Below are 24,741 nucleotides of genomic sequence, written 5' to 3' on the forward strand. Positions count from 1 at the left end.
CCAGCAATCCCACTACTGGGCATATACCCAGAGAAAACCATAATTCAAAAAGACACATGCACCCCAATGTTCATTGCAGCACTATTTACAATAGCCAGGTCATGGAAGCAACCTAAATGCCCATCAACAGACGAATGGATAAAGAAGATGTGGTACATATATACAATGGAATATTACTCAGCCATAAAAAGGAATGAAATTGAGTCAATTGTTGAGACGTGAATGGATCTAGAGACTGTCATACAGAGTGAAGTAAGTCAGAAAGAGAAAAACAAATGTATATTAACGCATGTATGTGGAACCTAGAAAAATGGTACAGATAAAGCAGTTTGCAGGGCAGAAGTTGAGACACAGATGTAGAGAACAAACGTATGGACACCAAGGGGGGAAAGCCGCAGGGGGATGGGGATGGTGGTGTGCTGAATTGGGTGATTGGGATTGACATGTATACACTGCTGTGTATAAAATTGATGACTAATAAGAACCTGCTGTATAAAAAAATAAATTTAAAAATTTTTTTAAATTAATAAGTTCAAATTTAGGATTGTTGTATGTTAGTGAGACATAAGGTAAAGATGCTGAGAAGAACTTGTAGTAATGTTGGTCAGCAAAGAATACAAGCAAGAAGGGAAAGAGAAAAGGCAATGAATTTACTGAAAAACCACTCTGTGCCAGACACTGCTAGGTATTTTATACATAGCATCTCATTTCATCCTCAAAAAACCCTATAAGGTGTCAGTGGTGGTGGTAGTCATAATAGTAGTAATAAAACATTTATTTAGTACTTACTATGTGCTGGCCATTATTCTAAGCACATCACAAATATGAACTCATTTAATCTTCATAGCTCTATAAATAAGGAACACTCATAGCTCTATAAATAAGGAAATAAGGCATTATCCCCATTTTACAAAGGAGGAGCTAAAGCACAAATGGGTAAATAACTTGTTGAAAATCACATAAGTAGTAAGTGCCAAAGCCAGAATCTGAATCCAGGCAGTTTGGCTCCAGAGATCATCCGCCTCATCAGCACAGTAAAGAATCTTCAAAGTTGAGAAAATTGTTAAAGGCTTATGTACATAGCTGCGACTACCATCAAATTAAAATATTTTGTCAACCTCAAAGGTAAATCTAAAATCAAAGATCTAAGCAAAGTGGAAGTTGATGACACTGCCTTCTCAGAGTAGCCTTCCTCTCATTATCCTGTCCTCTGAAGTTCATGGATATTTACTTACACAAATGAAGACAGGGTTGCAAAGCACTGAATAAAAATCAAAGAAATTTCTTACTGCCATATAGGAAAATAAAGCCAAAACAGATTTAAAAACAAACAAAAAAAGATAAGTAAAAATAAAAATATTTTAAAAGGCTGGAGATAAAAGCAAAATCTATACCTTACTTTACAATGATGTTTTAAAAGATGTTCACAAATATAATTGGTGGAATAATTAATGTTATTGAAAATCTGATCTAATAAGCAAATCAAAGGAAAGTTAAATTTTGTTGAAAATAATAAAAATGGGTAGAATAGCAGATAAGACCAGTCTAATAGTCTAGCTTTATCTCTAACCACTCTCCTCCTAGGTATTAAACACCATCCTTGCTGGACTTCTTTTAGTTCTTCACATATACCCCATACTCTCTTGTCAAACATGCACTCATTTACTAATTCAACAAAAACTGCTCAGCACCTACCTCATGTTAAGCATCATGCTAGGTGATTGGATGAATGGTAAACATACACCCCTTGCTCTCAAGAAGCTCATATTCTAGTAAAAGAGACAGACATGCAATAGATAGCCACAAAAGTATTTAATACAGTCATGATTATGAAATCATAATCATAATAATTTCATGATTATGAAATCATGAAATCATGATTTCCATTATTAGGAAAAGTGCCAATAAGGGAATGTTCAGGGTACATGGGAATATGTAGTATAATGTATTCTGGAAGGTTGAGAAAGCCTTTTTCTACGGAAATGACATTTAAATTGAGACCTAAAGGATGTGCAGTAGCTCTCTGAAACAATATGGTGTACACCAGGATATGGTATTAATTAGGAATAAAAGAGGGTACATGAAAGTGATGAGGGACAGGATTAGGCTAACTCTCAGAAGATTGTAATTAACAACTGGGTAGATAGTGGTGCCATTTACTGAAAAAGAGAACTCTAGAATATAAACAAGTCAATGGATAAGATCATGAATTTAATTGTGGACATCTGAGTTGAAGTACTCATGAGGTAATCAAGGGGTGATGAGTAATAGGCAGCTAGACATATAGGTTTGGGTCTCAGAACGAAAATGTGGGCTGTGGATACACATTTTAGATTATCAGTGTATATAACTGAAGTCATGGGAAGAGATCAGATAAATCACTTAGGGATATTATAGTGAAGAAAAAAGATAAGTTCCAAGCATTTAGAGGACAGAAGGATAAAAAAAACTAGAGAGACTGAAACCAGCAAAGTATTGTAACAGAAGACAATGAAAAAGAGTATTTCCAAGGAGAGAGCTGTGAAATGCTACTGAGAGGTCAAATGAGATAGAAATATTTACTCTGACTTAGAACACTTTCACCTCTTGGGCTGGTTAAATTTATGCTCACCCTTCAGGTTTCATCTGGTTATTTCTTCCAGCCAGCACTGCCAGAATTCCTACCTCTGGCTTATGTACCCATCTTATATGCCTTCTGTACATACTCGTATCATAGCATTTATCATTTTGTGTTGTAATTGTAATAGCCTATTTACTTGTCCACATCTCCACCGTAATTCAAACTTGTCAAATGTATGGAAGAAGCAAGACTGTGGGTCTGGTTCAAAACTGTATCTCCCTCAAATGCAGTATTTCTCGTGTTTGTCTCCCGTAGCTACTAGCATAGCTCCTAGCAACAAGACTAGTACTCTGTAAATAGTTGCTGACATATATTTATTTAGTACCTATTAATTGCCAATCTCTGAGCTGGACGTAATGGAGGAAATAAGGCATTACTGTCAGATAAGAATCCAACCTTCAAAGAGCTTCTTTTCTGATTATATGCAGCTATATAAATGAACAAATAATAATAGTGTATTTCTTACCATGTCAGTAGTCATCACTTTTGCTACGATATGTGTTATAGTCTTTCCAAAGTCTCTTTTTCCTTTCCTACGCCTCAGAATTCTTGGAAAGAAAGGCCCATGAACTCTGAAGTTGAAAACATTTATTTATGATTAAATTAACATGAAAAAGACTCAACATATACTTACTTAGAAAATTAAAACTTGGTACTAAGCATCTTTGAGAAATAGGTTTCACTAATTTTAAGCTTCTTGAGAGCAATGAGCAACTTCAGAGCAATGAGACAATTGAAATCTTTTCGATAACTAAGTGTTTAAAGCTTTGAATTCTAAAATCTTTTCATTTTAATGAAAATCTGCGTGCAACCCACTACAATCATCTCAACTTTTCAATACAGTAGAAATTTTCTTGATTGTACTTTCATAATACACTGAATTGTAGATACTTGAAGCAGCGATAGGTTATGTCTGTGATACTGAGGTATAAGAATGTTTTGGGACATGTCTAATTTGAGATACTATGTTCATTTAACAGACTGTTAGTGTTTCAAAGGTTAAGTTCTCCATAGATATAGCTGGCTGCTGGCCTCCCAGCAGAACAATTCTAGCTTCCCTCTTCATTGCTTTTTTTTTTTTTTTCACTTCCTTTTTTTTTTTAACATCTTTATTGGAGTATAATTGCTTTACAATGGTGTGTTTCTGCTTTATAACAAAGTGAATCAGTTATACATATACATATGTTCCCATATCTCTTCCCTCTTGCGTCTCCCTCCCTCCCACCCTCCCTATCCCACCCCTCTAGGTGGTCACAAAGCACCGAGCTGATCTCCCTGTGCCAAGCGATGTTCATCACTTTTAGTTAATTCCATTCTTTCTCTTCTTTCTGCTTTTCTTTACAGTTCCTGTTTCCTATCAATCATTTAAGTGTCATCAAAAGAAAGAAAAAAAAATTGAGTATAACTTTTACCGTTACTGTCAGCCAAAAGGGATACTCCTTTTTCAACATATTTACCAGTAGTCTCCTTAGGTGTAATCTTTTGGGTTCTCTGCAGCACTTTGATTATTGCTTGATGCTAATGGGATGCAGCATTAATACCAATATTTTTCAGCTTATATTTCAATTGTTAATATTTTTGTAAAGCTTAAAATTTCAGAAGACTGTTTCTAATAATTTATGACACCAATTATTAAATTTTGAACTTTAAGATACTAGCAATGTCCTCCAAAGCAAAAGTTTCATTTAACATTTCAAAATCAAACCCATTCAGCATTTTTATACCTATTTAAGCAATTGGTTTTGATTTTGAGAGAACTACTCATACATTTTTTGCACTGTATAGCTAATTACTAGTTGCTCAAAGAATAAAGCATCTTACATGCAGGAAATAAGTAGTTTCTCACACAATCCTAGTTTTGAAATTAAAGATATATGTGATTTTTTTTTTTTTTTTAGAAGATGTTGGGGGTAGGAGTTTATTAATTTATTTTATTTTTGCTGTGTTGGGTCTTCGTTTCTGTGCGAGGGCTTTCTCTAGTTGTGGCAAGCAGGGGCCACTCTTCATCGCAGTGCGCAGGCCTCTCACTATCGCGGCCTCTCTTGTTGCGGAGCACAGGCTTCAGACGCGCAGGCTCAGTAGTTGTGGCTCACGGGACTAGTTGCTCCGCGGCATGTGGGATCTTCCCAGACCAGGGCTCGAACCCATGTCACCTGCATTAGCAGGCAGATTCGCAAGCACTGCGCCACCAGGGAAGCCCCCTGATTTTTAAAATTATACCTTTATTAAGGTATAATTTACATAACAGACACTCATTTTAAATGAACCATTCTATGAGGTTTCACAAATGTATACATCCATTTAACTCAATCATAATAATCAAGATATAGAACATCCCCATCATACTGATAAGTTCCTTCATGCGTCTTTGCAGTCAATCCTCCACACCCACTCCCAGAAAACCACTGATCTGCTTTCTGTCATAGATTTCCCTTTCTTGGAATTTTTAAATGGAATTTTAAAATGGAATATGCTATGTACTCTCGTGTCTGGCTTTTTTCAGTCAGACTATTTTGAGATCCATCATGTTATTTTGTGTATCAGCAATTTATTTCTTTATAGCGTGGAACAGTATTTCATTATAGGATTTTCTATATACAAGCATGTCATCTGCAAGTACAGATAATTTTACTTTTCCCTTTCTGATCTGGATGACTTTTATTTCTTTTTCTTGCCTACTGCTCTGGCTAGAAACTCTAGTACAATTGAATACAAGACTGGACATTCTTGTCTTGTTCCTGATCTTAGGCTGGGAAATATCCATTCTTTCATCAGTAAGTATGATGTTAATTATAGGTTTTTCATAGATGGTCTCAAACAGGTTGAGAAAGATCCATGCTATTCCAAGCTTTTTGAGAATTTTTGTTGTGAAAGAGTGTTGAATTTTGTCAAATGATTTTTCTGTAACATTTGAGATGATAATATGGCTTTATTGTGTATTACATTGATTTATTTTCATATGTTAAACCAACCTTGCATTCCTGGGATAAAGTCCACTTGTCATAATGTACGATCCTTTTTATATGTTGCTAGACTCAGTTTGTTAAAGTATTACTGAGGATTTTGCATCTATATTTATACGGGATAGTTTATGTAGTTTTCTTGTTATGTCTTTCTATAGTTTTAGTATCAGGGTGATTGATAGTGGCCTCATAGAATGAGTTAGGGAGGTGTTCCCTTCTCTTTTTATTTTCTGGAAGAGTTTGTAAAAAAAAAAAAAAAATTGGTGTTAATTCTTCTTTAAATGTTTGGTAGAATTCACCAGTGAAGATATCTGGTCCTTGGCTTTTCTCTGTGGATAGTTTTTAAATTTGCTAATTCAATCTCCCTACTTGCTATAGGTCCATTCAAATTTTCTGTTTCTGTTTGAGTCAGTTTTGATAGATTGTGTCCATTTGATATAGGTTTTCTAATTTGTTGGCATATAATTGCTCATACTATTCCTTAATAATCTTTTTCTTTCTGTTCATATTTTCAACTTATTTGGGTAAATACCAACGGTTTGAATAAGTTTAGCTTTTAAGGAACTATCAAACCATCTTGAAAAGAGGCTGTACTACTCTGTATTCCCATAAATAATGAGAGTTCCTATTGCTCCACATCCTTGTCAGCAATTGGTATTGTCAGGTTTTTGCTTTGTTTTGTTTATTTAGCCATTCTAATAGGTTATAATGAGATCTCATTTTAATTTGTAATTCCCTAATGACAAATGATGTTGAGCATCTTTTTTTAAATTTATTGATTTATTTATTTTTGGCTGTGTTGGGTCTTCATTGCTGCGTGTGGGCTTTCTCTAGTTGCGGCGAGCGGTGTCTACTCTTTGCTGTGGTGCATGGGCTTCTCATGGTGGCTTCTCTTGTTGTGGAGCATGGGCTCTGGGCGCGGAAGCTTCAGTAGTTGTGGCACGCGGGCTCAGTATTTGTGGCTCACAGGCTCTAGAGCGCAGGACCAGTAGTTGTGGCACACGGGCTTAGTTGCTCCGCAGCATGTGGGATCTTCCTGGACCAGGGATTGAACCTGTGTCCCCTCCATTTGCAGGCAGATTCTTAACCATTGTGCCACCAGGGAAGTCCCTCGAGCATCTTTTTATATGCTTATTTACCATTTACTATCTATATATTTTCTTTTGTTAGGTGTCTGTTTAAGTCCTTTTCCTATTTTTAATTGGGTTATTTGCTACTTATGAATGAATTTTAAGAGATCTATCTATATCTATATCTACCTACCTATATATTAGATATGTCTCTTTTTTTTTTGGCCACACCACATGCCATGCAGGATCTTAGTTCCTAACCAGGTATTAAACCTGTGCCCACTGCAGTGGAAGCACAGAGTCCTAACCACTGGACTGCCACGGAATTCCCCTAGATACAAATCTTTTCTAAGATATGTGTTTTGCAAATATTTTCTCCAAATCTATGGCTAATCTTTTCATTCCCTTAACAGTGTCTTTCACAGAGCAGAAGTTTTTCATTTTAATGAAGTCTAATTCATCATCTTTTTCTCTCGTGGATCATACTTTTGGTGTTGTATATAAAAGCTCATTGCCAAACCCAAAGTCACATAGATTTTCTTCTGTTTTATTCTAGAAGTCTTAGTTTGTTTGCATTTAGGTCTATGGATCACTGTGAGTTAATTTTTTGTAAAAGGTGTAAGGTCTGTGTCTAAGTTCATGTTTTTGCACAAGGACATTCAATTATTCTAACACCATTTGTTGAAAAGAATATCCTTTCTCTAATTTCCTTTGTCAAAAATCAGTCAACTATATTTGTGTAGATCCATTTATGGACTCTCTATTCTGTTCCATTGATCTATATGTCTATTCCTTCACCAATACCATGCTCCTCTGATTACTGTAGCTTTATAGTAAACCTTAAAATTGGGTAGTATGAGTACTCCCGCTTTATTCTTCTTTGGTACTGTGTTGGCTATCTTAGGCTATTGCCTTTCCATACAAATTTTAGAAGTAGTTGGTATCTACAAAACAGCTTGCTGGGATTTTCATTAGGATTGCATTGAATCTATAGATCAAGTTGGAAAGAACTGACATCTTAACAACATTGAGTCTTCCAGTCCATGAACATGGAATATCCTTTCATTTATTTACATTCCCTTTGCTTTTCTGTCATCATAGTTTTATAGTTTTTCACATATAGATGCTATACATATTTTGTTAGATTTATACCTAAGTATTTCATTTTTTTGGCTCTACTGTAAGTGGTATTTTTTAGAATTCTAAATTGTTCCCGGTATATAAGGAAGCAATTGAGTTTTTAACTGAGGTTTCTTGATTTACAACATTATATTAGTTTCAGGTGTACAACATGATTCAAAATTTTTATAGATTTTACTTCACTTATAGTTATTATAAGATATTGGCTATATTCCCTGTGCTGTACAATATATCCTTGTAGCTTATTTATTTTATACATAGTAGTGTGTACCTCTTAATCCCCTACCCCTATCTTGTGTCTCCCCCTTTTCCTCTCCCCACTGGTAACCACTAGTTTGTTCTCTATATCTGTAGGTCTGTTTCTTTTTTGTTATAGTCACCAGTTTGTTTTATTTTTTATATTCCACACACAAATGATAACAGGCAGTATTTGTTTTTCTCTGTCTGACTTATTTCACTAAGCATAATACCCCCAGGTCCATCCATATTGTTGCAAATTGCAAAATTTCATTCTTTATATTGCTGAGTACTATTCCATTGAATCTATATGGACTTAGGTTGCTTACATATCTTGGCTATTATAAATAATGTTGCTATGAACATTGGGGTGGAAGAAATTGACTTTTGAATATTAACCTTGCACCCCGTGAACTTGCTATACTCATTTTTTCTTCCAGGCTTGTTTGTTATTGTGGTTGTTATTTAGGATTTTCTATGTAGACAGTCATGTCATCTGTAAAGAGTTTTATTTATTCCTTCCCAGCCTGTATATCTTTCATTTCTATTTCTTGTCCTATTGCACTATCTAAGACTTCTACTATGATGGTGAATAGAAGTGATTAGAGAAAATATTCTTGCCTCATTCCTAGAGGGAAAGCATACAGTTTCTCACCAGTGAGTATGATGTTAGCTGTAGAGTTTCTGTAATGTTCTTTTTCAATAAGAGGAATTCTCCTCTAGATCTATTTTTATTATTGCTTGATCTATCAACTATTGAAAAAGGGAAGCTGAAGTCTCCAACTATAATAGTGGATTTGTCTATTTGTCCTTGCATTTCTATCAGTTTTTGCCTCACATACTTTGATTCTCTGTTGTTGGGTGCATACACACATTAAGGATTGTCATGTCTTCTTGGAAAATCAAACCATTTATCATTATGCAATTCCTGATAATTTTACTGGTTCTGAAAGCCTACTTTGTCTGAAATTAATATAGCTACTCCAGCTTTTTAATGGTTGTGTTAGCATGAAGTATCTTTCTCTAACCTTTTCCTTTGAACATTTCTAAGCCTTTATGTTTAAAGTGGGTTTCCTGTAGATGACATATGGTTGAATCTTGTCTTTTTATCCACTTTGACAATCTCTTATCTTTTGATTTATGTATTTAGATCATTCACACTTAAAGTAATTATTGAGGGACTTCCCTGGTGATCCAGTGGCTAAGACTCCATGCTCCCAATGCCGGGGGCCTGGGTTCAATGCCAGGTCCTGGAACTAGATCCCACACGCTGCAACTAAGAGGTCGCATGCCGCAACTAAAGACCCCGCATGCCACAACTAAAAAGATCCCGCGTGCCACAACTAGGACACAGCACAGCCAAATAAATAAAAATAAATATTTTTTAAAATAAAGTAATTATTGATATCGTTAAATTAATATCTACTACACTTGCAACAGTTTTCTATTTGTTGTACCTCCTTTTTTGCCTCCTCTAGTTTTAGTTGAGCATTTAGTGATTCCATTTTATCTTCCCTCTTAACATATCAATTATTTTAAAAAGTTTTTTAGTGTTTGCCCTATAGATGGCAATATACATTTTAAACTAAGTCCACCATCAAATAACACTATACTACTTCATGTATAGTACAGGTACTTTTTAACAGAGTATTCCCATTTCTCCCCTCCCATCCCTTATGATATTACTGTCACTTATTTAACCAATCCATACACAATTACCACCCAATACCATCATAACTACTATTACTTTAAATAGTTATCTTTTAGATTGATAGAGATATATTGAGAATAAGAAAAAAAAAGATTTTACCTTCATTTATTCCTCCTCCAAAGCTCTTCTTTTGTATAAGTAGATCTGACCTTTAATAATTTTTCTTCTCCCTGAAGAACTTCCTTTAGCCTTTCTTGCAAGGCCAATCTACTGGTGACAAGTTCCTTTGGTTTTTGTTAGTTTGCTCTTTTTTTTTTTTTTTTTTTTGGTCTAAGGAAGCTATTCCCCTTCACTTTTTTTTTTTTCTTTTTTTTTTTGCAGTACGTGGGCCTCTTACTGCTGTGGCCTCTCCCGTTGCGGAGCACAGGCTCCAGATGTGCAGGCTCAGCGGCCATGGCTCACGGGCCCAGCCGCTCCGCGGCATGTGGGATCTTCCCGGACCGGGGCACGAACCCACGTCCCCTGCATCGGCAGGCGGACTCTCAACCACTGCGCCACCAGGGACGCCCTCCCCCTCACTTTTGAAGGATAATTTCACTAGACATAGAATTCTAGGATGGTGGTTTTCTTTCAACATTTTGAATAGTTCACTCCATTATCATCTTGTTTACATGGTTTCTTATAAGGAGCCCATTGTATTTCTCATTCTTGTTCACCTGTAGGTAGGGTTTCCTTACCCCCCTAGGCTTCTTTCAAGATTTTTTCTTTATCTGTGGTTTTCTTCAGTTTAAATATAATATGCCTATTTATACAATTTGGGGGTATTTATCCTGCTTGGTGTTCTCTAAGCTTCCTGAATCTGTGGTTTGGTGTCTGCATTTAATTTGGAAAATTTTCACCATTATTAATTTAAATTTTTTTTCTGCTGCATTTCCTTTTTCTCTTCTGGTATTCCAATTACACATATGCTATATTCTTTGAAACTGTTCCACAGTTTTTGGATGTTTTGTTGTTTTTTCATTATTTTTTCTCTTTGCATTTCAGTTTGAGACAATGCAATTGACATATCTTCAAGTTTTCTGATTCTTTCCTCAGTTGTGTCCCATCTACTGGTGAGCCCTTCAAAGGCATTCTTCATTTCTATTTACAGTGTCTTTGATTTCTAGCATGATCTTTTAATTTGTTCTTACAGATTCCATCTTCTGCTTACATTATCCATCTGTTCTTGCAGGTTGTGTACTTTTTTTCCATTAAAGTCCTTAACATATTAATCATAGCTTTTTATTTTTTTGGCTGTACTGCATGGCATGCGGGATCTTAGTTCCCTGACCAGGGATTGAACCTGTGCCCCCTGCAGTGGAAGCACGCAGTCCTAACCACTGGACTGCCAGGGAAGTCCCAATCATAGCTATTTTAAATTTCCTGTTTGGTTAATTCCAAAATCATACTTGAGACTGGTTCTGATGCTTGCTTTCCCTCTTCAGACTTAGTTTTTTCTTGCCTTTTAGCATATCTTATAATTTTTTGTTGAAACCCACGCATGATGTATTGGCTAATAGGAAGTGAGGTAGATAGGCTTTTAGTGTGAGGTTTTATATTAATCCAACCAGGAGGTAGCCTGTGTTTGTTTGTTGTAGTTTTAGGTGTCAGAGGCTTCAAATTCCTGTAGTTTCCATATTTCTGTCTCCTCTATATATCTTTGGGCTTCCTTTAAAACTACTCTTGGAAGAGTCTGTGTCTTACAGCTCTTTTAACTATAACCCAGTTATTATACTGGAATCCTGTTGGTGTGGTTTTCAGTTTTGGCAGAGAGGAAGTGTTCTATATTCTTATGATTGATTATCAGGCTTTTACTGAGTCTATATCGCCAAACTGTGACCTTCACAAGTGTTTCTTAGTCCCCTCTTTCCCCAGACAAGAAGGCTAGATGGGGCTAGAGTCAGGGAAATGCCCTTCCTCTAGGTGGGAAAAAGCTCTGGTAAAGTCTTTTCCCCTGGAGAGTAGATCTTTGTTATGGAGAATGGTCAGGGTATATTTCACAATGGTTACTTTTCCCTTCACCCACAGTCATAATGGGATCTTTCTTGGCTCTTCACCTGAGAACCTAGTGAGACTCCTGGAGGTAAAACCCCACAAAGGTATGAGGTCTCCCTAGGAACTGCAGCTCCCCAGGAGTTTCTCTCATACTCGTTAACATTCAGCCTCCAGCAATCTATCAAAATTACCATTTAAGTCTTTTACAATTTATGGCTCTAGTGGGTTCTGTTCAAGGTAAGCAGATCTTAGCTGTGACTCTTACCTTTCTCCAGATTTCAGGGTGGCAGTTTGTCCTGTGACCTCAGTTCTCTGATGGTTCCAAGAAAGTAATTTTCAAGTTTGTTCAGCTTTTTTCTTGTTGTAAGGATAGGAATGATAACTCACAAGTTCTTTGCATGTCAGAGCTGAATCTGGAAATTCTTGGTTCTATTTTATAGTTTTCATTTCTCTGTTGAGAGTCTCTGTATACTTATTAACACTATGCTTTCCTTTAGTTCTCTGATATAGTTATAACAGCTGCTTTGAAGTCTTTGTCTGACAAATCTAACATCTGGGCCCACCCAAAATCAGATTCCATTAACTTCTTTTTTTCCTGAGGATAGATCTAAAATTCTGGCTTCTTTGCATATCTATTAATTTTGGGTTGAACACTGGAGATTTTGGATAATATATTCTGGTAACTCTTGTGTTATGTTCTTCTGAGGATTGGTAGTCTTGTATTTTAGCAGGCAGTTAACTTGCCTGACCTCAAAATGCAAAATGTTTTCCTTGAGGTATGTAGCAGCTGACATCTCTGCTCAGTTCTCTCAACTTCCATGTTTCGCTCTTATACTTCCTTATTTAGCAGAGTTCCCAGATTTCTCTCCCCTGCCATTGCTAGCAAAGTTTAGTGGACAGCCAAGGATATGAGCAGAGTTTATGCTCAAATTTTGGGTCTGACTCCTTTTGCAGTTCTCTCACTTTCAGACTATCCCAACTAAATTTCCAGCTGCTCTGCCAGCACTGTCCTTTGTCACCTTGAAACAGTAAGATGCCATTTTTTTTGCTGCCTGGGCTATGAGAACTGGTGATGACCCTCAGACCAGAATGCCACAAGTTCCCATTTCTTACCCATTCTAAGGATAAACTTTTCTGGTTTCTGCTGCTTTTGGTCATTTCACAGTGCCTTAAAATATTTGGAGACTTTTAATATATTTTTCCAGATATTATAATTGTTATCTATGGAAGGGTTTGACCAATTAACTCACTCCACCACCCCTGGAATAAGATTCTCTGTAATTATAACTTTTAAGATGAGAGGACTCTGTGTTGCCCTATACCATTAGAATATAAAGTCTAGTGATGATAACTTGTATTAAAATTCAACTTTCATTGAATCTGGATTTCTAGATAAGTGGATTTCAAAAATCTTATCTATACTGATTCCCCAAAGTAATCCTAAGGTTTTGTTACACAGGAATCCCAATAACAATGAAACATCAAAAATGGGCACTAGAATGAGATTCTTAGTGATTTTTAAAAAGGGCAAACTTGGGGACTTCCCTGGTGGCACAGTGGTTAAGACTCCATGCTCCCAATGCAGGGGCCTGGGTTCAATCCCTGGTCAGGGAACTAGATCCCACACGCGCACCACAACTAAGAGTTCCCATGCCGCAACTAAGACCCGGCACAACCAAATAAATAAACAAATAAATAATATTTTTTTTTAAAAAAAAGGTCAAACTTGAAAGAAAATAGAAAAAGAATATATTTAGGCTAATAATTAATTGTTAGACAAGTAAAATATGGCTCAGAATTCTTACGGCAAAGAATGAGTAAAGGTGGAGCACAAAGGAAGGAGCTTAACAACTTAGTATGAAATAGCCAAAAGTCCTGTGGCTCCAGTCAAGATTTTCCATTAATTTTGGGGTCATGAGCAAGAATTCCTCTTTCCCCTCTATTTCAAACAGAGACAGAAATATATATTTTACTGCACAGTAATGTAAAAATATTTTATTACATTTTGAAGTATTCTGGAGAATGATGCTGGTTAAATCTGCACTATTTTATTTAAAACATCAAAAAAACATCAAATTATTTTGGTTAGAAAAGAAATTATGAGGCAGCCAAATTAGTCAACTCTCTCTCTACTTTTCATTTTATATGTAGATGATGTCTACTTACTCTTTTCTTATGCTTTGGCCAAAATTAAGAAGGTAAAGAAGAAAGGTAAGGAAAGGACTAGATTTATGAGATTCTTTTTCATCAAAAAAACCCAAAACAATGATTTCAGTGAATTTAGCTAATATAAAAATAATTTTCCAATATTGGTAGTTGCACCTGTGCTTATAAATTGGACATCTACTTTTATAATCTATTTCAATTAGGGTAACATATATGACAAGTGATATGATAAAAGAATGACCATGCAATCTTTTTGTTTCCATTTAAAATAGAACAAATTATTACCTGAGGCGTAAATCTTCCCACATTTTCAATAATCCACAGAGCATTACTATCTCATAGTACTTTTTCCAGCATTCAACAGTCTCTGCTGCAGATGGATCTTCTTTAATATTGCTCTGATACTCAATGAGCTCGATTCGCTTGTTTTTATACTTCTCCAAAGTTTTTTTGAAACGTTGTGCAATAGGACCAGGTATTGTTCCATCTTGTATATCACACCACCTGAAAAGTTTCAGTATAGTTACAATGTTTATCTTACATAATGTGATGAATGCTTTTAACTATACTTACAAATTAATTCTTTCTTCAATCAAAGCAGTATAATTCTCACAACTTTCTTCATCATCCCAGTCCCTCCAAAGAAAGTCATAAAAAAACCTATGATAAATCAAATTGAGATGACAGTGATCAAAATCAGCCAGTACATGTTTAGAATTAAAAAGACATTCTGATGTCAGAAATCTTTATATGAATCTTAATTGTTAAGAAAAATATTTCAAAATGATCTTTCAGAGAACTAATATTAAAAGTAAAACTTTATACATTAGATGATCTGCATTCTATTTCAAGTTACTACAGATAAGATAATGTTTCTTGAAGTGGGATTGTAAAATTCATGTTCCACATTTCACAGATTGTGGCTATGATTTTGTTTACCAAAGAAATAATACTTGATATATCATCATATTTTTATATTGGGGGAGCATTAGGAAAACAAAAACATGCTCCCAATATTCTGTATTATGCTTACGTATAGTTTCTCTCAAATTGTATCAACTTGTAAGAAGCAGTCACAATGGGGATGATGACATCAGGTATTTGTAATGCCTTTAAATGGGAAAAATGAAATCTAATATATTTAAGATGCTTAAATATGAACAGAATTTAGTGGTTTTGTTTTTTGGATTTTGGGTTTTTTTGGCTGTGCCGTGCAGCTTCCCAGATCTTAGTTCCCCGACCAGGGATTGAACCTGGGCCCCGGCAATGAAAGCGCTGAGTCCTAACCACTGAACCGCCAGGGAATTGCCTAGAATTTAGCATTACTTGTCTCTAGAACTGTTCAAAATTCAATTTTTGTAAAATGCAAGATCAAAAAACAGCAAACTTACTGCCCATATATAATACTTCCACAAGAGAGAATGTTTTAAGTAAAAGTTACAAGTATGTTCATTAAAAATAGAAAAATTGAATTCAGCAGTGAGTAAAAGTTAAATAAAGTGCCTGTATGAACAAGACTTACATATTAAATTAACTTTTTGAATATGAGAACTTGAACTTTCAGAAGAAAAAACCTCTAATACCTTACAACTTCCAAGGCCAAAGCAATATCATGTAAATCAGAATCTTGTCCTTCAACAGGGTACACTTCCAAGAGAGGCACACTATGCTCTAGTTCTTCCAAAATCTCATCGACCAAATCCCTTGGAATATTTGCAATGTTAGAAGAAAAGGGCTCAGCAACAGAAACAGTAACTTTGAAACAAGATGATGCGCTTTGGCGTAGTTTACAAGTTACCTAAGATAAATATTATAAAATTTGTAATTATAAATGAAAGTAAACCACAAGAATTCTTTCTCAAATATGACCTACTTATAAAATTTCTTCTTTTAAATTTTTATGACTTCTTTAACAATCAACATACATAATAATAATAGATCAATATTGAATATCAACACAATTTTTCAAACTAATTCTTAAACAACATTAATTTTAAGGTTCATAAGAGGAATTGCCTATCTCCCACATTATTCTAAGTTTGAGTTGCCAGACTTTGGGATTTTATAAAACAGTAGTATTAAAAAAAGTTTTTGGACTAATTTTGTCATAAAAGTATGTTTTTAAAAATCCTACTATCTATATTACATTATTCTTAAAAGAAAGGCTAATAAAGTACCAAAAAAAGTAGAATGGACATAATCAAAAAATGAAGTCCTAAAAAACAAGGTAAAGTCCTTAGGTTGAATAAATTTAGCTTCATAAACAACACACTATATTGTGCTTACTTGTCTCATTTCACCACAATAGAGTGATAACCTCCAGCACGTCTGAAAATCAGTGCTTGAGAACCACTGAGTTGACAGTAGCTTTAAAAATTAATAAATTATGCTACGTATTAACACAAAATTTAAAATTACAGAAGTTGGTAAAAGGGTACAAACTTTCAGCTATAAGGTGAATAAGGTCTGAGGATCTAATGTCTAGCATAGTGACTATAGTTGATAACACTGTAGTATATATTTGAAATTTCCTAAGAGAGAATTTAAATGTTTTCACCAAATAAGGGGGCGGGGTAAATATGTGAGGTGATGGATATGTTAATTAACTTAATGAAGGGAATCCTTTCACAATGTATATGGGTATATATATATATAAAATCATCATGTTATACACCCTATCCTATAATTTTGTTAGTTATACCCCAATAAAGCTGAAAAAAATACACTTCCAGTAATCAATCAAGTACATCTCCAATAAAATTGTTTATTTTTAAGTAGATTTTATTTACCTGATGCTACTTATAGCAGCTTTATTCATAATTGCCAAAACTTGGAAACAACCAAGATGCCCTTCAGTAGATGAATGGATAAATAAACTGTGGTACATCCAGGCAATGGAATATTATTCAGTGCTAAAAAGGAATGAGCCATCAAGCCATGAAAGGACATGGAGGAACCTTAAATGCGTATTACTAAGTGAAAGAAACCAACCTGAAAAGGCTGTATACTATATGACATCCTTGAAAAGAGAAAATTTTTTCTACTCTTATACTTAACAGATAGTGTGACTGGGTATAGAATTCTAGGTTAGGATATCACTTTGTTGACAATATACTTACATAGCCTTTTAAACTTAAGAACTTACTTTTGAGAAGTCCAATGCTATTCTGCCTCTTGATCATTTATATGAACTTATTGTTTTTCTCTCTGTAATCCTGCTCAACCTTCTCTTTGGCTCTCGTGTTCTCAAATTTCACTATGTGCTAGACAATCAGTGGGCCTTTTCAATGTAGAAATTCATGTCCTTTTGTTCTAGGAAACTTTCACAACTTGACAATTTTCTTTCCTCTGTTTTTCTTGTTTTCTCCTCTTCCTATTTCTCTCTCTCTCTCCTTCTCCTCTTCCTTTCCTCCCTCCCTCCCTCCTTCCTTTTCTCTCTCTAGAACATTTAATTGGATGTTGGACCCAATCCCCTAACTACTCTCCTCTCTTTCCTTTCCATTTCTTACTCCTTCAGCTCTACTTTATGGGAGATTTTACTCCACTTTATCTTCCAATGCTTCTAATCCTTCTATTCAGTTTTTCACTTGCTGTTGTATTTTTATTTTCCCAAAGCTCTCTTTCTTTCTTGGAATTTTCCCATCATATAGGATCCAGTTTTTTTTTTTGGTATGCGGGCCTCCCTCTGTTGTGGCCCCTCCCGTTGCGGGGCACAGGCTCCGGACGCGCAGGCCCAGCGGCCATGACTCACGGGCCCAGCCGCTCCGCGGCATGTGGGATCCTCCCAGACCAGGGCGCGAACCCGGTTCCCCTGCATCGGCAGGCGGACGCGCAACCACTGCGCCACCAGGGAAGCCCAGGATCCAGTTCTTGTTTCATGAATGATGTGGGATCCTCGCAGACCAGGGCGCGAACCCGGTTCCCCTGCATCGGCAGGCGGACGCGCAACCACTGCGCCACCAGGGAAGCCCAGGATCCAGTTCTTGTTTCATGAATGCTTTAGCTTGTCTCTTCTTTCTGAGAATATTGATAGTTTTATATATGTGTGTGTGTTTTTCTTCTCCCTGTCATCTGTTTCTTCCAAATGTCTTCTTTTCTGCTGTTTTAACCACTGTTTTGATATTAAAGTTTCGTCAAATGTCTGGTGACCCTTGGCTGTCTGCTCATATTTAAGAGTTGAGCACTATAAAGGTAATTGGAAGGTCTGTGTGGAACAAGTCTACTATGGATCCACTGTAAGATGTTCTGCCCAGGCTCTTTCCACGGGAACTTCATATATCAGTATCTTTAGATCTTTTCTTTTGAACTGATGGTGTTTCCAGATTTCCAGCTCCTCTGGTACACAGTCTAGGATATATGAAGCAAAGCCCAGAGAACTCATCATCATGTCATTCCTTGTGTCACAAGGTCCCTAGACAATCTGCCTTCTCTCCAACTTTCAGAGTCTTATGTTTATTTATACATATAATCCAGGGTTTTTAGCTGTACTTGATAGGAAGAATATGGAAAAGTTTGTCTACTCCATCTTCCTGGAAGGGAAGTCTCTGTTTCTTAAATAGCTTTCAAGCAATTCTTCTTGAATTCAAGCTCCATCTTCAACGCAATTCAAGTTCTAAGTACAGTCAATTCCTAAGCCTTTGGGGTTATGCAGTGTAAATCAAGTGGTTTTTTTTTTTTTCCGGCTTTCCCTGCTGTAAACAGAATTCAACTTTCTTAGCTCTACTCAGTCAATTGTCATTTATTTATATGTTTTACATCTTCTAAATTGTGTTGCTATTGTCTCCTTTTCTATCTCTTTTCCTTGGGTACCTTTTAAAAAATTCCTTTGCTATCATTTTGGTGGAGGACTCTGGGGACAATACTATAAGAGAAGATACTACAAGTTTTCAGACAGGAAAAAATATATCATCTGGACTTCCCTAGTGGCACAGTGGTTAAGAGTCTGCCTGCCAATGCAGGGGACATGGGTTCGAGTGCTGGTCCAGGAAGATCCCACATGCCACAGAGCACCTAAGCCCGTGTGCCACAACTACTGAACTCACGCACCGCAACTACTGAAGCCCGCAAGCCTAGAGCCTGTTGCTCCGCAACAAGAGAAGCCACTGCAATGAGAAGCCTGTGCACCATAACAAAGAGTAGCCCCTGCTCGCTGCAACTGCAGAAAACCCATGTGCAGCAATGAAGGCTCAACACAGCCACAAAAATATATACATATATTTTATATCTATATCTATATCTATATCTATCTATCTATATATATATATAATCAAAGAATCAGTGGGCTTCCCTGGTGGCGCAGTGGTTGAGAATCTGCCTGCCAATGCAGGGGACACAGGTTCGAGCCCTGGTCTGGGAAGATCCCACGTGCCGCGGAGCAACTGGGCCTGTGAGCCACAACTACTGAGCCTGAGCATCTGGAGCCCGTGCTCCACAACAAGAGAGGCCGCGATAGTGAGAGGCCCGTGCACCGCAATGAAGAGTGGCCCCCGCTCGCCGCAACTAGAGAAAGCCCTCGCACAGAAACGAAGACCCAACACAGCCATAAATAAATAAATAAATACATAAATAAATAAAATAAAAACTATTGATTCATTCATGTAATTAAAAAAAAAAAAGAATCAGTGACACTGGATTCTCAACCAGCAACACTGGAAGTTTGAAGACAATGGAATAGAATTTTACAAATTCTGGGCATGAAATCAAACCTAGAATTTGTGTACCCAGTTAATCTGTCAAGTAAACTTGAAGATCTGTAAAGATATTTTCAAGCACACAATATCACAAAAATTTTATCTACTTTGTGCCCTTACCTGTGAAGCTATTAGGATAAGATCCTTGGCCAAAATGAGAGAATAAACTAAGAAAAAAGGAATTTGGAGAAATAGGTTATTTACACAAGAGAATGATGAAAGAAATTTCTAGGATGATGATGGAGATCCCAAAAGCTGTCCAGCAGGTCTAGAGATCACCAAGTTTTAAAACAGGCTTTAAAACCAAGGAGCCTATTACTGGAGTTGGGAGTGTGTGGAAACAACCACGTTGCAAGCTGTGAATGTTGAGCACAGCTCAAAGTTACTATTTCCTCTTTACAACTATGATATAGCAGAATCAGGTAAATAACCAATTTCCAGAATCCACTGAGAATTCCCTTAAACATCTGTAAATTAAAGATTCTCTAAGCCTTCATCAAGGGATATAAACAAAATTTTAAAGCATGTTGTCCAAGAAAGCTTACTGATGGTGACTAGACATGCTTTTTTTACAAAATTTTAAAAAATCAACCAAAATTCTGTCATCAGAGATAATCACTGTTAACCTTTTGCTCTTTAACTTCCAGTTTTATTCCTATGTACTTCGTTGGATCATACTGTATATTTAGTTTTGTGTCTCCTGTTTTACTTTATGTACACAATGAGCACGTTCCAAATCATTAAGAGTTTTTTTGTTATCATAAGTTCTATATCTACATGATATTCTATCTTATGAATATATTATCATTTATTTGACCTGTATCCTATTATTAAACTTTTATGGTCTTCCCAATTTTAAATTTTATAAATATGACTTGATTACCTTAAATACATAAATCTTTTTCTACATTTATGATTTCTATACAATGAATTTCTAGAAATAAAATGAACATTTTAATTTTTATTTATTTTTCTGTGCAGTGGGGTCTATTTATTTATTACTATTTTTATTTCTTCCAGCTTTATTGAGAAATAACTGACTTACAACAAATAAACTGTTTTAAAGTTCTTAATATATTTTACCAAATTGCTTTCTACAGAGGTTATAAAAAAGTTTCCTTAATATTTGGCCCACTTTGTAACAAAGATGAAGGATATGTTAGATTTCCTTCCAATCAAATATTATATTTCCAAGTTTTTTTCTTTGTTGTATGGATCTGTATTAGGCAGAATAATGGCCCTCAAATGGTCCCCTAATACTTAGAACCTGTGAATATATTACTTTACAAGGCAACAGGGACTTTGCAGATGTAATTATGGTTAAGGAATTGAGATGGGGAAGTTCTCTTGGATTACCCAGTTTGGCCCATTCTAATCATGAGTCTTTTAAAATGGACTTAAAAAAAAAAAGATGCTTTTAAAAAAAGCATCTTTCTAGACTGTAGGGAACCAGAGAGATAGTGTGAGAAGGACTTTGAAACTGGATAAAGGGGGCCACAAGTCATGGAATGCAGGTACCTTATAAAGGCTAGAAAAGACAGGGAAACAGATTTTCCCCCAGAGCTTCCAGAAAGGAATGAGCCCTGTCTACTCCTTGATTTTAGCCCAATTAGTCCCATGTCAGATTTCTTTCCTATAGAATTGTAAAATAACAAATTTATATTAAGCCACCAAATTTGTGGTAATTTGTTGCAGCAGCAATAGAAAAACTAATATAGCATCTAAAGCTAAAGCCAGAGATTGAGGTCCATAGGAATAAATTATTGTGACTTCAGAACAAGGAGCATTATATAGCACTATTGATATTTCAATCCAAGTAAGACTACAGAAGTAGAGACAGACAAAACCACCAAATCTGAATTGTGCAGCACAATCTTAAGAGGTCCCAAGAGCTAGTCTCAATGCCTTGTAATGCAAAGAATTAGAATCTGCCAATATATTATTCTGCTTTTCTTTTGTTCTTGCTTTTCTTACTACCTTTCTAATGTTTAAAGGACGTTAGCATTTCCTAGAGGATTTTAAAGCAATCTAATTATGTGTAATCTTGTTTGTTATTTTTGGAATAAGGAAGAGAGCAAATATATTGCATGTAAAATCTTAGAACTTGACAGAATTTTTGGATAACCTAATCCAGTGAGTTTCCATGTAACTTTAGGGATCTTGAAAAGTTTTATGGAATGTAGGGGCTATCTTGTGATGTTGAGAGAGAAGCCAAGCAATTGCTATGATACCATCCCTCATTTCAATCAGAAATGTTCCACTTTAATATGTTGTATATGTGGGACTTCCTCATAAAACTTGACTGAAAAAACCCGAACTTATACTGTTAAAAAATTCTGGGGGGCCTCCCTGGTGGCGCAATGGTTGAGAGTCCGCCTGCCGATGCAGGGGACACGGGTTTGTGCCCCAGTCTGGGAAGATCCCACATGCCGCGGAGCGGCTGGGCCCGTGAGCCATGGCCGCTGAGCCTGCGCGTCCGGAGCCTGTGCTCCGCAACGGGAGAGGCCACAACAGTGAGAGGCTCGCGTACCGCCAAAAAAAAAAAAAAAAAAAAATTTAAGATACTATAGAGTCCACCTCCTCTTATTTTATCCACATGAAAAAAGTCCAAAGAAGTTATGAGAGTTCTAGGCAAAATCTACTCAAAATCTGAAGTTGGTCAAACTTCAAAGAACCACTAAAAATAGAGTATTATTGGAAAATTAATCCCAAGACTTTCATATTCTTTTGTAGCATCTAAGACTGAAAATATGCCATCCTTTACTGTAAAAATACCACTAATTTACTTTTCCATATAACACAGAATTGAATTGTTTTCAGGCAGTGTGCAATGTAATGAGTTTCAAACACAAATTTTTCTTGTCACCGAAACCACAGATTTGAAATATCTATCTGAAACAGAGGTACCATTTGTGATAGTAAATATTGATTTCTATACAAGGATAATTAACCTTTAAGTGAATCAAATTTATGATGTCAAATATGCTACAATATTTAACGTATAGACCTATAAAAGCAAAATTGTATCAGCTGAAGGTTTGGAAGTGGATGTATTATACTAAAAGGGCACTTTTCATAGGAAGATATTTCAAATTTTACCAATAGTTTTCTGGTCTATTTTTTTCTTTCCTAATGTAACTAAACCTCATTCAGATAAATGAAGATTAAAGAGAAATGATGGGGAAAAAAGGCCCAAGTTAATTAAAGCCTAAGTTACTAAATTTTAAGAAATGCACTTTAGTTATTTTTATGTTATTTGAGCAATTGAAACTAGGCTAATAAATATTATGTAATACTACTAAATTTGATTTAATGACAACTGTTTATAGGTAAATGGGTGCTAATATCCCTCCTTACCTTCTTTTTACACTATTAATTTGCTTAGAAACTTAAAATAGAAGTAAACTTTTGTCAACCTTTGTTTAAGTATCAAAGCCTCAAATTAATAAGGTTACATTTTGGTCTTAAAAAGAACTGATAATTTCACTCAAAGAACAAGGATCAGGTGAAAATTATTTACCTCAACCAGTATACCAACAAAAGAAATAGAAGCTTCTTCATATTTCACAAAGAATAGCTCAGGATTAGTTTTCCAGACTCCAAGCCATTTGCCTTTCAACTTTAATTTTTCTGATAGGTATTTACTCATAGCATCATCAGCATCTTCTGCCTAACAAAAGAAAAAATAGATACATATAAATATATGAAATTATAGATTTATATATATTTTTACTGATTTCTATTTAAATATGAAACCAATATACCCTTAAATAATGAAAAACCTGGGAAATAATAGATTTTTAACTGAATCTATATTTAATGGAAAACATTTAAAAATTAAAATAAATTTAAAAGAGATCTATTCACTCAATAGAGTAACTCAGAGATGAGACATCTACTTATTATGTTCTAAGTAATTTGTTTTATTAATCCACTGAGCAAAAAGTATACTGTAATTATACATATAAAAACATAGTTATTATCATGTTAAAAAACTTAGTAATGATTTTTTCTGAAACTTAAAGATTCATTGACTTTATTTAAAATTTATTCAGTACATAAAAATTTAAAATAGAAATCCACTCTATAAAACAAATGAGCATATTAAGCATTCAATAAATAACTGCCCATTTGATTTTCTACATTTCAATTCAGTGACCTCAGGATGATAAATAATATAAACTATTATGAAACTCAGTCATTAGACCCTGACTGATTAATGACACTGTGATTTATATAAATGTTTTTCAATTGGCTTTAAGAGGTCTAGCCTTCTCCAACCCCGAATATCAAATATAAGTTGGTCATTAAATACCATTCTAGTTTTATGGTAACAGTATTTTTAAATTTTTTCTTCTGATTATAAAATATGGTTAACCTACAGAAAATCTGCAAAATACAGATAATATAAGGAAAACAAAAACCACCCCTAATCCTGACAGCCAGAATAACCATTGTTGATATTTTGGTGCATTTCCTTCCAGTCTTTTTTCTATGCATATATTCATCCATACATATGAAGCATATGTTTTGTCTTCTGATGTTTTTTCCTTAACATTATGGCATAAGCATATCTATAGTTTCTGAAAACATAATTTTTACAGCTGCATGATTTTCCATTACATGAAGCCACCACAAGTTCTTTACAGCCCCCATAGTTGGAAATTTAGTTTCTAGTTTTTAAATTTTATAAACATCGGTGCAATGAAATCCTTGTACACAAATTCTTCTGCTATAACTTAAAAAAAAAAACAGGTTAGAAAAAACAATATTTGCTCTATTCAGTGTTACCAGGTATGTATCTTCTTTACAAAACCTCATTCCACATCCTAGACTGATGGCTGGGAACCACTCTTAAAGTGTAAACGTTTTGAGTTATTGTAGTGTAAAAGTCAAGGCTAAGTAATCTTATCCTTATGCTTGGGCACAGATTGTTAACGAAAACACTAAGATGCATACCTGGGCACTGATAACCTCTCAGAAAACCAGAAAACACTATGTGATCTGTTTGAAGGAAAATCTAATTGGAACTCCTTTAACAAGGCCTGGGAACCTCTAACAAGGTGGAAGCCCTGGAAGTGTGGAGTAAATTTACTTTTTGAAATGCAGGGTTTCTTTGTGCCCTCTGTACCCACATCAGCATAGGAGGAAGACCCGAGTCCCTCGGTGC

At 35.4% G+C, this 24,741-nt stretch overlaps 1 protein-coding gene across 1 annotated transcript in view; it reads right to left on the minus strand.

Annotated features, from left to right (window-relative positions):
* Nucleotides 1-24,741, minus strand: part of SHCBP1L (SHC binding and spindle associated 1 like) — a 44,316-nt gene that overhangs the window by 18,715 nt on the left and 860 nt on the right. The window contains exons 3-7 of the mRNA XM_007110960.2: nucleotides 23,092-23,241; nucleotides 15,465-15,679; nucleotides 14,455-14,541; nucleotides 14,167-14,385; nucleotides 3,087-3,192 (exon numbers count right to left, since the gene is read on the minus strand). Coding sequence (XP_007111022.2) covers nucleotides 3,087-3,192; nucleotides 14,167-14,385; nucleotides 14,455-14,541; nucleotides 15,465-15,679; nucleotides 23,092-23,241 — 777 coding nt within the window. The remainder of the gene's footprint in view (nucleotides 1-3,086; nucleotides 3,193-14,166; nucleotides 14,386-14,454; nucleotides 14,542-15,464; nucleotides 15,680-23,091; nucleotides 23,242-24,741) is intronic.

Source organism: Physeter macrocephalus, chromosome 4 (assembly GCF_002837175.3).
Source record: "Physeter macrocephalus isolate SW-GA chromosome 4, ASM283717v5, whole genome shotgun sequence".
NCBI lineage: Eukaryota > Metazoa > Chordata > Mammalia > Artiodactyla > Physeteridae > Physeter > Physeter macrocephalus.